The sequence below is a fragment of the Hydra viridissima genome, unplaced genomic scaffold (genome assembly GCF_058129835.1).
Source record: "Hydra viridissima isolate aposymbiotic clone 2 unplaced genomic scaffold, HvirCarnegie_v1 scaffold_3, whole genome shotgun sequence".
NCBI classification, from domain to species: domain Eukaryota; kingdom Metazoa; phylum Cnidaria; class Hydrozoa; order Anthoathecata; family Hydridae; genus Hydra; species Hydra viridissima.
In genome coordinates, this window is record NW_028324302.1 from 16,875,621 (window position 1) to 16,889,777 (window position 14,157).

At 28.0% G+C, this 14,157-nt stretch overlaps 1 protein-coding gene across 2 annotated transcripts; it reads left to right on the forward strand.

Moving 5' to 3' along the window:
• Positions 1-543: 543 nt before the first annotated feature.
• On the forward strand, positions 544-12,198 carry LOC145180793 (sodium/potassium-transporting ATPase subunit alpha-like). 2 transcript variants are annotated; one of them, XM_090082213.1, is made up of 14 exons: positions 544-714; positions 1,473-1,589; positions 1,814-2,140; positions 5,826-6,011; positions 6,736-7,122; positions 7,214-7,521; positions 7,965-8,269; positions 8,567-8,758; positions 8,938-9,111; positions 10,234-10,422; positions 10,633-11,024; positions 11,233-11,498; positions 11,623-11,816; positions 11,996-12,198. In XM_090082213.1, the coding sequence occupies exons 1-14, from the start codon at positions 682-684 to the stop codon at positions 12,022-12,024; spliced, it is 3,099 nt and encodes a 1,032-aa protein (XP_089938339.1). In that variant the 5' UTR covers positions 544-681; the 3' UTR covers positions 12,025-12,198. The 2 variants fall into 2 exon arrangements, with proteins under 2 accessions (XP_089938339.1, XP_079911878.2); XM_080055752.2 differs by lacking the exons at positions 544-714; positions 1,473-1,589; positions 1,814-2,140 and adding an exon at positions 3,812-4,100.
• The last annotated feature ends 1,959 nt before the right edge of the window (positions 12,199-14,157 follow it).

Below are 14,157 nucleotides of genomic sequence, written 5' to 3' on the forward strand. Positions count from 1 at the left end.
ATTTTCTGTTGTTCAGTAAATAATCCCTACTGTTCTATCAAGCATTACTTTTTTTTTTTGTTACGATAATAGAATTGACAATAACCTCATTTGATTTCATCCATAAGTGAATGGTTCCATTAACCACGACTTCTGCACGTGTAGTTCAAATGCCATAACTAAACCGCATGCCCTTAGAAACAAAAGACAGTAAAAAAGAAGAAGGAAAAAAAATTTTTTCTGCAAAAATATAATTTTTCTGAATTTCACAAGAAGAAGAACAAAAGAGGAAACAATGGAGCGCCTGTCTTTTTTTCTCACAAACGTCTGCGAATGGAATAAACTTCAGTTATCTCCCGTTTTATTTACGATAGAATATTTATGCTTTATGATAATATTTTCTGCAATAAATTGTTTTCTAAATCCTCCAATTAAAACTCTTTTCCTAAAAAGCGCCTCATTAATTTATTCAAACCGACTTAGGTTAGATAATAAACTTGTTTTACCTGATAGTGATAATGACGATACTTATCCCAAAATGCTTTTCGCATAAATATTTTTCCAATAAATAGCTTAATAATTACAGCATTACTTTCTCAAATTAGCAAACTTTAAAACAAAATCTTATTTTAATCGAGGTAATTATAGTAGCAATTTAGTTTTACGTTAACTAGATAACTGGAACAAGCTGAGCAAGTTAAAATGGCGCACACTATCAAGGCAGAAACCTTAGAGGTGAAATATTGTTTTTGTATATATGTATAGATCTTTTTTATAAAGGATGTATTCTCTACAATTTGATTTTTTTATTGACACATTATTAATCTTTATATTTTTGCTATCAAAATCTGTAAGGGAAATTAAACTTGAAATGACCTTTAATGACTTACTACTTATGCAATTATTATCTTACCGAATTTTAAGACAGAAAATTACTGCAGTATTTAGTAAACTAAGTAATGATCATATAAATATTTTGTATTTGAAAATTAGATTTTGAGAATTAGAATTTTTTTTTTTGAAAAGTACAGCTTATCGTAAAGTTCTTGAATTAAAACAAGCATTAACAGTGTAAAATTTTAAAATCTGGAAATTTAAAACTTGCTAATTATTCCTTCAATACTTCAAATCGAAATTGAAAGGATAAATTTTTTTTGAAAGAAAAATTGAAAGTTTAAATTTTTGAAATTGAAAAGTATAAAATGTAAGTATAAATTTTTTGATCCACTTTGTTTATAGTTACTATAGAAACGGTGCCGATTTTTTAAACGAAGCGACAAAAAAGGAAAAAAAAAAACAAAAATACAAAAAAAAAACAACAACAAAAGGTCAACAAGTAAAAATGAATTAGAATAGTACTAAGAGGACAAAATGCTGCATACTTAAATGTAAAATTATCTAAATGAATATTAGTAAAAAAATAGTTTTATAAAAGGAGCCTTTGAAATGTATAGAAAAATGTATGCACTAACTCTTATAAATGTATATTTTAGAATAACAGTTTCACTGTTCCTCAAGCAAATAATGACAAAGAGAGAAAAAAAAAAGGTATTTCAAAAAAGGAAGCTAGCAAGAAAAAAATGGAGGACCTAAAGAAAGAGCTAGAAATGGTAATTTGTTGCTATATGTAATGGTTTTAATAATATCCACACAATCATATATATAAACAGGATTTCTCACAAACTAAATAGAAAAACACATTTAATTATGCATACATGCACATTCAAAAAAAGATAATTTCATTTCATTGCATCATCTAAGGTTCTTTTTGTTACAGATTGTTAAACTCTTGATTTTTACTTAATTATAAGTTTTCATTTACATTTTAATTTAGAATGAGCATTTTATGAACCTTGATCAATTGTTAGAAAAATTAGAGACTAACTTACAAACTGGTTTAACTTCCAATATAGCTGCACGTAATTTACAACGAGATGGCCCAAACTCTCTTGCTACTCCAAAAGGAACGCCTGAATGGATCAAATTTTTAAAACAAATGACTAATGGATTTGCATTGCTATTATGGGCCGGAGCTATTCTTTGTATCATTGTTTATATAATACGTGTTACAAATGAAACTGATCCGACCCAAGATGAGTTATATTTGGGTATTGTGCTGGCACTTGTTGTAATTATTACTGGCTGTTTTTCTTACTATCAGGTTAGTAAGTAATATGAATTTTCTCAAAAAGTTTTAAAAACTTAATGTTTTTGATAAATGCATAAGTATATTTCATTCCTAAAAACAAAGGCGTACAAGTCATATTTTGTCAAAATTTGAGTTTTTATTTTCTATTTTTTCATTTTATCCCTAACCTCTTAAAAATAATCTGAATCTAAAAGGTTTTCTACTTAAATGACAAAACCTAAAAGAAAAAAATCACAGTTATAAAGTAATAAAAAAAGGTGATATGTGCTGTTTATCACTGTAGGTGTGACATTTAAAAGATCTAATTTCTAATTTGTCAATTTTAATTTAAATTTTTTCTATCAAAATGCCAAATTTACAGTTGACTAAGTAAATTTTTAATATATGGACAGAATTCATTCCTAGCTGTAAACTTCTTTAACATAAAATCTTAACACCAAAAGTTATTACAGGTATATATTTCTAAGGTGCAGTAAATTTAGCAAATTGCGGTCCTCAATTATGCAAAATGCATGCATGTTGGTTAGCGGATTAAGCAAGAGGACTTTTATAAAATAAAGCAAAAGTGAGAAAAATGTTGCTTAAGTTAAAGGTCAATGTAATATGCGTATGTTAAAAGGCTCAGATTTTACAATTCATTTTCTGAAATAAAGTATCTGTTTCGTTTCCCCAATTATACATATAATCAGCCTTAACATAGAAGGGTCCAGTTTTCTTCATTTTTAATAGTTTTTACTATTAAATTGTGTGCTGTAACCAAATATCATAAAAATATTATTATATATAATACTTTTATTATATATAATATTATATATAAATATTATATAGATATATAAAAATATATTGTAGTATCCTAAAAATAATATTAAGTTGTGTACTACAACCAAATATCATAAAAATGGACTTCAAAAGATTAAAATGGTAGCTTTACCCCTAATGAAGTGGTAGTGATTTTGCTTTACTTAAAATTGTATGCTTTGACAACATTTTTTAATATAAAAATTCTATTTACTGGACTTCTTGTTTTGTATTTTAAGTGTACTTATTTTATTTTGCTATTTCAAAATGTCAATTAGCTTTAAACTATGAAATAACATAAACTTTGAAATAAAGTTATTATGTTTGTAAAATTTGTTAGGAGAATAATGAAACTTCACAAATAAAATATACTTTACTTAATTATTTGTATTTAACCAAAATAGATTTTAAATACTAATTTTACTTAAAAGTTTGAAATACTAATTTTAATTAAAAATACATTTTAATCTTATTAAGCTAGATTTAAAGATCTAATTTTTTGAAAGACAAAAATCATAATATATGTTTTCTGGCAATTAGCAATTTACTACTTATCATGCAAAATGCTTTCTAAAAATTTTTTTTTATCAGTCTTATACAGATAAATGTATCTTTTTTTGGACCTTCAAAATCAAGTTTCAGCTAAAATTTCTTTATGATATGTCTACAATGAGGTTTTCAAACTGTTATTTTAATTTAGTTTAGTTGTTTGACTGAGAATTTATTTACTTTTCATTAATTTTATGACCTTTTACTTACACTAGGTTCTTCCGATTCAAAGAAAGTCATATTTCTAAAATGACGCTCCTTGGAATTGTCTAAGTAAAATGGTTTGGTATTGACAATAAAAATATGACATGGCAGCCATAACACAGGAGTTTTAGTTAAAATAAAGACCATCTAATTAAAACTAAACAACATTGCTGAAATCTTGAAAAAGTTTTTGCATTTATTTATTTTAGCCAATTGAATGATTTCTACACAAATCTGTGACATTTAATTAAAATTACATTTTAATGCAGTCATCTTGCCAGCATAAACACTAGCCAATTTTACCATATAACAGCAGAAATCAATCTGCTCCAATAACTTTAAATATCAAAATTATTAACATGCTAATTGGAATCTTGTGGTGCTTTCAGATTTAGAAATGTTTTCAGATGCATCATCTCATGTAAGTGTCATTAGAATGAAGGATAGTAATTTGGATATGAAAAAGAATCCTTACGAATACTAGTTTTACTGACTTTAGAATATTCTAGTAAATATTATTTTCAAAGAATATGCATATTCAAATCTTTTAGATTAGTAGTAAAAATAATTAAAATAAGCATAGTAAAACTATAATTGAAGCATCTTAAAGTTTTTTGGTACATTCCTAAAACTTAACTATACTGCATTATTTATTAACTATATTCTAAACCATTATGTCTTATCTTGTCATGTACTCAATGGTAGTGAAAGCAATTGCAAAAAAAATAAAGGAATTTTATTTACCCTTTACACGGCAGAAATCTGGTCAGGTAAAATGAAATACTGTTCTGTTTTTTTCTACTATCTAACATTTCAGAAAGGCCCCAACAGAAATCCAATTCTTTCTTCATGAAAAGTAAGTATGTAAGAGATGAAGCGATTTACTGTAAGACTGATTTGTTAGAGTAAAAAACGAAGCATTAGTGTTTTTTTTTTTTCTCAAATGTGTTCATCACAGTAGTTAGTTTGGATGATATATTTTGAGACTTATGAAGAATGGACTTAAAAAGTGCTACTAATTTTGAATAAGTTGGTCATACTTTGAAATTGCTGTAAAAAAAAAAAAAAAAATAAGAAAAAACAAAACTTGTAAACATAATCAAGTTTATTTACTATAATAATCTGCTTTAACTTTTTTCATTCCTACTTAACTGAAGTATTTAGCCAAGTTTATTTACCTATAGTTGAATTGGAACAGATTTGTTTTTAGAGTACACTATGACATGTTAATATGAATCCTAGTAGACAAAGTGATTAAATCAAGCATTTTTGTGTTTGCCCTTTTAATGCTCTTTTCCTTGGTTAGTCAATTTAAAAATTGCATTTAATTACTTATCAACCAATTCTGAAAGTTAACCCAAGTACAACTTCCCCTTTTGTGAAAAATATTTCATGAAAGTTTCATAAAATATCTTTTAAATGTTAGAATTAATAATAGCTATAAAGAAACAGTTTATAACTGTACAAATGTCTTGAAATCATTGTTTTCAATAAAGCATGGAGAAGTACATAACAAATCCAAATATAACCATATGAAGTTTCTAGCAGCTAGGAGTTGAAACTTTAGTGCCAGTACTGCTTATTTGTAATACTTTGCCTATTTTTGATCATATTTGCTAACTAATATTACCACATACAGTTACTCAGTTCAAGGGATATAATTTTTCTAGTTTCAGTTATGTGCTACAATCTATCAACATATATTAATGTTAATTTAAAAGTAAAAAGTTACTTTCTGACTATGGATGAATAATGTTATAAAAAGTTTTGTTATATAAAGTGTTTGTTTATTTATGTTTTATTGTTTTATTGTTGTATTGTCTGGTTGTTCCTTTTTGCCATGGTGTTTTGTCTTTATAAATATTACATAGACAAGCAAGGCACTCCTATTTGTTATGTAAAAACATAAATTCGTCATTTATTTAATTATTGGCTATTTGTTTATATGTTTAAATAAACTTCATTCTTTAGTACTTCAGACTTCATGTTCTGGATATTTGATCTGGTTATTTGCTTCCTAAGGACTTAGCCTTTAACATTCCATAATCACAAACTTAAACTTTATCTACTTGCTTCTTAAAACACTTTTAAATATTTGATTTATTCTCCATCTAACTTTTGATATTTAATATCTTTATTTCTTTAGGAGTCAAAAAGTTCACAAATCATGGAAAGTTTTAAAAAATTGATTCCCCAAGAAGCAGTTGTAATGCGTGATGGTATGAAGATGACCATAAATCCTGAACAATGTGTTTTAGGAGATGTTGTTTTAGTGAAAAGTGGAGACAAAATTCCTGCTGATATTCGCATTGTGGAGTCTAAAGGAATGAAGGCAAGTATTAAGGAAAAAGTTGCATGACTATTTTAAATATCAATTAGTAAAAAATTGGAGACCATATTTATTTATTAAAATACTAAATTTAGCACCTTAATTAACAACAACCTAGTCAAATACACGATATATAAAAACTAGTTGCAAAATTGAATTGTAAACAACTATAGTTATCAATATTTTATCCAAAGCCTAATATTGAATAGTTAGCAGTTGGTTTGTTCCAGAACTTTTAATAAATATTTTGAAGAAACTCTTATAACTTTTTCAAAATTGACTTGCTAAGTTCATTGAGCAACTCAACTTTTTAATATTGCAGATAATGATCAAATTAATTGCAACTATGATTTTGTAATTCTTTCTTATTTATTATTTTACATTAATTTCTATAGCTTAAAAACTACTCGAAATTTTTCAATCAAATTTAAAAATGCTCCTTCAACTTTTTTTTTTTTAGTTATGTTATCTAAAATAGGTAGATTTTTAAAAACAATTGTTAACTTTTTTTGAAAATAACAATAATTTTTGTACTGTTTTGGTTTTGATGTAAATGCTGATCATTTAAGTTTATTTTAAGGTACTTTAAATGTTTGTGTTACAAAACATATTGATTATTGATTTCAATATTAATGGTCTCTTACAACTTTTTAAAATCCTCTGAGTAGGGTGGTTATTAAATTAAACTTAAGACCAGCTAAGACTGATTAACAAAGTTTTTTTGTAGGTTGACAACTCCTCTCTGACTGGGGAATCAGAGCCTCAATCTCGTTTAACTGAATGTACTTCAGAAAATCCTCTGGAAACAAAGAATCTTGGTTTCTTTTCTACAAATGTGGTTGAAGGAAATGGTATAGGAATTGTTGTTAAAATTGGCAATAATACAGTTATGGGTCGCATTGCTAATCTTGCATCAGGACTTGAGTTAGGAAAAACACCACTTTCCATTGAACTTGAGCATTTTATTCATATTATCACATTTGTAGCAGTGTTTTTTGGAGTACTATTCTTCATAATTTCTCTTTCAATGGGGTATAATTGGCTGCAGTCCATTATCTATCTTATTGCCATTATTGTTTCAAATGTTCCAGAAGGACTACTTGCTACTGTCACAGTAATTGTTTTTATATTAAGTTGGAGTTTTAGGCTCTGTTTTGATAATTATTTGTGTTCTTTTTTGTAAACTTACTGTAATCTATTTCCAGGTATGTTTGACCCTTACAGCTAAGAAAATGGCTAAGAAGAATTGCCTTGTTAAACATCTGCAAGCAGTTGAAACACTTGGAAGCACCTCAGTGATTTGCTCTGATAAAACAGGAACTTTGACCCAAAACCGTATGACTGTAGCTCATATGTGGTTTGATAAACAAATTGTTGAGGTTGATACATCTGAAACTCAATCTGGATTTAATAATGATTCTGGTTCTCCCACCTGGAAAGCACTTTCAAGAGTTGGAGCATTATGCAATCGGGCTGAATTCAAAGCTAATCAAGATAATGTGCCTATTATGAGGTTATTTTATTAGTATTAATAACAGATAGTTTTGTATTTTCTATGAAACTTCAAACCCTGATTTTATCAAAAATTTTCAAATTTTTTTTTTTAAGTTGGTTTTAGAAGTTATACTGGTTTTAATAAGTTCAATGTTGATGAATTCTTATTTTAACATGCAATGTTCTTGTCAGTTTTAAAGTGAAACTTAGTTTTTAATGAGTTTATTTTTGCACTATATTTAATTCAAATTATTCTAAAGATATAGTTTTACCTGTTTATTTTTTTAAAATAAACCATTAAGATAAAAAATATCATTAAGGAGTGTTAATGAAATGTTAAGTCATCTGTTTGTTTAAGATTTTTTACAAGGTTTTATCATAAAATAATTCCTTCTTTTGAGTGGCAATAAATAATGTTTTTGTCAAAAAAGTAATTTTAAATTTTTTTTTTTTATTTTATAGAAAAGAGTGTACTGGAGATGCATCAGAAACAGCAATTTTAAAGTTTCTTGAAATTTCTGTTGGAGGTGTTATGAAAATACGATCTAAAAACAAAAAAGTGGCAGAGATTCCTTTTAATTCTACTGCAAAATATCAAGTCTCTATTCATGAGCAAGAGAATGAAAGTGATGCACGCTATCTCCTTACTATGAAAGGTGCACCTGAAAAAATCCTGGAAAGATGCTCAACAATTTTGATAGATGGAGAAGAGCAACCAATTGATGAAGATCTTAAGGAAGTTTATGACAGAGCTTATGCTTCTCTTGGTTTGCTTGTTTTTTGGTTATTTGTAAAAGAAATAATTTGTTCAGATTTCAATATTTAACCACAAAATATACTGTTTTGGATTATTTTTCAAATTTGTTATGTTAGGTGTGCAGTTGTATATGTTAATCTACTAAAAACTCAAATCTTGTTTACACATCAATAAAATTAATTGTGAGAACTTCACTTTTTTTCCCCACCTGTTTTTATCGTAACACAAATCACCTCTTTGTTTATTTAGAATTAGGTAAATCATATGCTTTAATCTTCAGTTTTTCAAGAATTAATTTGTATTTTAGGTGGTTTTGGTGAGCGTGTTCTGGGTTTTGCCCATTTCTACCTTCCAGCTGACCAGTTTCAGAGAGGTTATGAATTTAATTGTGATGAGCCAAACTTTCCATTAGAAAATTTATGCTTTATTGGTTTGATGAGTATGCTTGATCCTCCTCGTGCTGCTGTGCCTGATGCTGTTAATAAATGCAGAAGTGCTGGTAAATAAAAATTTTAACTTTTGTCAATTTTTATGTGAGAAAACTGTTAGCTATAACCTAAAGAGATAACACAGTTAACAAACAGTATAACCTAAAATCCTTAGATTGATATTTATGCTAATATTTATAAAAGTAAATAAAATAATTGTTGTGTCAACTTACTGAAAAAAAATTTTTAGGAATAAAAGTTATCATGGTAACAGGTGATCATCCTATCACAGCTAAAGCAATAGCTAAAAGTGTTGGCATCATCTCTGAAGATAATGATACTGTTGAAGATATTGCCCAAAGATTGAATATATCAGTTGAAGAAGTCAATAAAGAAGATGCTAAAGCTTGTGTAATCCATGGTGGTAAGTTTGATAATCAGTTATCTGTTTTAAAAGGAAATTGTGTTTTTATATACGACTGAAGTGTGTACAATAACATTCTATTGTATGTATGCATAATTAGGGTGGAGCAGTAAAGGTGTTTTTTTAGACTTAATTTTTTATTTTGTTTTCATGTGCTAAAAACTTATTAAAAAATAATTCTTCAGGTTTTCAATTCATTTGAAAGCTCAAAAAGTGAGCAAAAAACAGTTTGTATTGTTTCTTATTCCTTATTTTATTTTTTACATTTATTACCAGGAATAGGGTTTTCTCTTTTGAAAAAACCTTTTAAAGCAATTTGTAGTCTTAAACTCTTAAGGTCATTTCTTCAGACTTTGCAATTCACTTGAAATTTAAAAAATGTATGAATAAAAACTTTTTAACTTTTTTTTCTTTAGTATTTTTAATATTGGTACAAAATAAAGTAAATGTTACATGAGGTATAGATTGCAAACACACAGAAAACCATTAAAAAAATGGCTTTCTGTGTGTTTGTAATCTAAACCTCAAATTTAAGAATGCCTTTTTTTTTTTTTTTTTTAAATCAAATAGAATTGTTATTTCACTCTAAAATAAAAATGTAAAGTTCAAAGAGTTGTTGCTTTAAGAATTGATAAAATGATATAATGCTATTTGGTCGAAATGTTGCTAAAACAATTCTAGTTCTTTTCTCCCCTCTTGCCCACTAAAGGTGGGTGGGTAGGGGGTCACAATAGTTTTTGACTCCTCTACCTTTATATGCTTCACTCCTCATTTTAATTGCTGAGACAACAGCAACTTTTATAAATGTATCAAAGTAAAAATCTTTAGGAAAACTATTAACACTAAATTTACACTAAGTTTAATACCAGTTGCTGTTTTTCAAAAGATTTTCCTTCCCTGTTTTTATTATGTTTGTATGTTGGTAAGAATGTTATAACAGTGTTATATTCACAACCTGATCAAAAAGTGTTTTTTTTTTGTTTTGTTACTAATACCATTTTGAAGCTTGAAAAAATTATTTAGTTGCAAAATTTTTATAGTTTGCAACAAAATGTTGATTATGATTTACAAAAGTTGTGCTTTCACTCCACCACAATCTATTTATGAAGTATTTATGTATAGGTCAGCTAAAAGACATGGAGCCAGATGAACTTGATGATGTTTTAAGAAATCACACAGAAATTGTGTTTGCACGCACTTCCCCGCAGCAAAAGTTGATTATTGTAGAAGGATGTCAACGTCTTGGTGCAATTGTTGCAGTTACTGGGGATGGTGTTAATGATTCCCCTGCATTGAAAAAAGCAGATATAGGTAGTTTATAATTGTTGAAAATTAATAGTCATTTGAATACAAAGTTGTTTCGAACATTTATTAACTTATTTAGAAATGGTTCTGTCACACTACTTTTTTAATCACACAACTTGGATTCATGTTAAAGTTGCAATTCAAATGTCTTTAGAGTACTAAAACTTTTTAGAACTTAGATAAGAAACAAAGTATGTGATTTAACTTTCTTTAAAGGTATTGCTATGGGTATAGCTGGATCAGATGTTTCTAAGCAAGCGGCTGACATGATCCTACTAGATGACAATTTTGCATCAATTGTAACAGGTGTAGAAGAAGGACGTCTAATATTTGACAACCTAAAGAAGTCTATCGTTTACACTCTAACTAGCAATGTACCTGAACTCTGTCCTTTTCTTATGTTTATTTTACTGAACATACCTTTACCACTTGGAACAATCCCAATTTTGTGCATTGACATTGGTACTGATCTTGTTCCTTCCATCTCTTTGGCTTATGAAGGACCTGAAAATGATATCATGGAGCGTAAACCACGTGATCCAATTCGAGATAAGCTTGTAAACGAGCGACTTATCAGTTTATCATATGGCATGCGAGGCGTAGCTCAGGTATGAAAAAAAGATACAGTTTATCTAAGTAGGACCAATAATCCTGTTATTGAAGTTTTTCTAATAATTTCCCATTAAATTTAAAAATGGGTCACATGGGCGTAACAAATTGTAGGGAATAGGGTGGGGGAACAGCTTTCTATGTTCATCACTATAAAGTGTATTCCTTTTTTTTTTTTAACTTTTTTTTTTTGTTTCACTTTATTAGTCAGTTGGTGGTTTCTTAACCTATTTTATTGTCATGGGACAAAACGGGTTTTGGCCTTTATTCTTAATTGGTATTCGTGCGGACTGGGATGACAACACCAATAACAGTCTGCCTGACTCCTACGGTAGTGAATGGACTTATTATCAACGAAAAGAACTAGAATTCACTTGTCAGACAGCCTTCTTTACTAGTATTGTAGTTGCTCAATGGGGCGATCTTATTGTTAGTAAGACAAGGCGCTTATCAATTTTCCAGCAAGGAATGAAGTATGTTTTTTCTTTCTTCGTTTATTTTTCAAATGTTTGAATTACAAAAGTTTTCTTGAAAAATAATCTTTAGAAATTTTTTAAAAATATTCTTCTAAAAGTTAATAGCAAGTATTCTTTTTAGAAATTGGCTTTTAAACTTTGGATTGGTGTTTGAAACAGCACTTACGTGCTTTTTTCAATACACGCCTGGCTTGAACCACGGTTTGGGTTTGCGCCCAATTAAGTTTGTCTGGTGGATACCAGGATTCCCCTATGGATGCTTGATTTTTATTCTTGATGAGATAAGAAGATATATAATAAGGCATAATCCAGGAGGTTTGTTTTAAAAAGGCTATATCTTAATGTGATTTTATATCTGCTTTCTGTAGTAAATTTGCACTTTTAAATACTTTGACGAGATTTTAATTCTTTTTCTCCGTTGAATTTGTCTTTTTTTTTTTATAATTTACCATAAAATTTATTTAATAAATTTAAGATTAGTTTATTTTTTTAAGGTTGGGTTGAGCAAGAAACTTATTATTAAAGTATTCGAAAGAAGCTGATACTTGAGTGCGTTGTAATTTATTTAAATAAAAATTAGATTTTTCCTGATTAAAAAGAAATCACAAGACTATTTATATCACAAAAATTGTTTGCTGAAAATTTTATTTTAATGTGTATTTTACTTTGTTTTAAAAATATATTGTCTAAAGCGTGATCTGTTTTACTTATATAATCAAACAAAACCAAAGTAAACGAACGTTCAATCATAAGTTAATCTGTTCATGTTTGAAGGAATTTTTCAGTTTGAAGATCGTTATTTCAATAACAATCGTAGGCAATGAAGGAAAATACTTTTGGTAGGAACATTATTCCTCTAAAGAACGCAAAAAGAATATTTTTTACTAAAGTGAACGAATTAGTAATTAACCATGCATTACTGGTTGACCAGTTTCTCTTTTACGCACATTTAATAGACAGTCTACTAAAGTCTCATGTTGCATTTTACTTTTGCGACGTTGATATAAAAGTTATAAAAGCATCTAATTGCTTAACTACTTAAGCGTTTACTCTAAATCTTTTGAGATATAAACAATTGAATCAGTCACAGATATAAACAATTGAATCAGTCACAGGCTTTGTTGCATTTCCCTTATTACGATCAATAGCATGTTTCAGCCATTCCCGACAGGTAATACCAATTTCCGCATCTGTTGCACGACATGCGTAAATTTATGTACTTATATGTTAAATATATGTATTTATGCATGTTATTTATAAGTAATGCATGTTTAGACTGCATCTAACGGGTGGAAAAAAAGTTGAGACAAAAATTAAATTGAGACAAAATTAAAATTAAGCATCTTAAAAACAAAGAAAAGAAAAAACATACTGCTTTTGCGTTTTGTAAAGTATTTATAAATTTATAAGTTTTCACATTTTTAAATAATGAAAAACATCATGATCTGCTGTATTTCTTATTTTTGTCTTGACTCAATTATGAACTGTAAATACTTTGTCGATTTCTTTCAATTTTTCTTTGATTCTTTTGACAAATTGACCAGTTGTTTTTGCCTCCCAGCCAATTCCATAAAATTTCTGTGCAAAACAACCCCAAAAATTTTCGATTGGGCTTGGTTTTAAGAATGAGATGAATCAGACCTGCAATTGAAATTGCTACCCACACATGAACTTTTGAAGGGAGTTTTTCTTTTCTTGCATATTTTACGTTTTCTGGACACATCGATGTTATCGGTGTAAAATCCTGCGTTTCCAAGCATCCCCATACAATTGAATAAGAAATATTTTTCGTCGTCGATCATTTTTTCCATAAAGATGGTTTACCAACTTTTGAGTCAATTTTTTGGCTCTCAAACCTTTATCATCACTGTACTTTGTTCGTTTATAGTAAGAAGTTTTTTTCAATAATTGGGTTTTTCCAAATTTCTGGCCCAATTGTCGTTGACTCACTCCGTATCTATTGTTTACTAGTCGCTTGAGTTGAGCTCAATTTGCCGGTTTTCATGAAGGTGGTCGTTCAGTTTTTTTCTTGTCTTTAATTGGTTGATCAGTGTGCAACTTATTTAAGACCTTATACAAAGTTGAACGTGCATATCGTTTCTTTAAAAAGTGATTGACGATTTCTGATTTTTTTCATTTTTGGATTTTTTACAACAATATTTTTAACACTTTCTTGAAGATTTTCTCTGCTGGAAACTTTTGATCTCATTCAAATTTTTTTTTTTTTTTTAGTTATTTTAAACACATAGTTGATTGTAAATTATGTAAAACTAAAAATGGATTTATATGAGAAAAATTAATTTAACTTGTCTTTTAACATTTTACAATGTGTCACTATTACATATTTCTCACTGTTGAGTTGAGTCGTGATCCAAGAAAACCACCAATACAGGGTTAGAGTACATGTATAATGAGAAAATTTATATCTAATTATTTCGTCCGAGAAAAAAATTTGTACATTAAACACCATTTGAAACCCATATTATTTTCTTGTACTAAAATATTTATTATTTTTATAAAGTAAGAATTATTCCTTTTAAATTTTTTTTTTTTTTTTTTTAATTTTTTAAGTAAATACTTATGCTTATTTTTTTATGTTAATGAATTGTGTTTAGCTAAAAAAAATTTTAAGTTAAAAGCATTTAAATGCAACTTA

What these genes read in the sequence shown, in the direction of transcription:
- LOC145180793 (XM_090082213.1), top strand. Translation starts at nt 682, where the DNA reads ATGGCGCACACTATCAAGGCAGAAACCTTAGAG. An exon ending in TAAAGAAAGAGCTAGAAATG is followed by an intron (nt 1,590 to 1,813) that starts GTAATTTGTTGC and finishes ATTTTAATTTAG; the next exon opens with AATGAGCATTTTATGAACCT. An exon ending in AGCTTGTGTAATCCATGGTG is followed by an intron (nt 9,112 to 10,233) that starts GTAAGTTTGATA and finishes ATTTATGTATAG; the next exon opens with GTCAGCTAAAAGACATGGAG.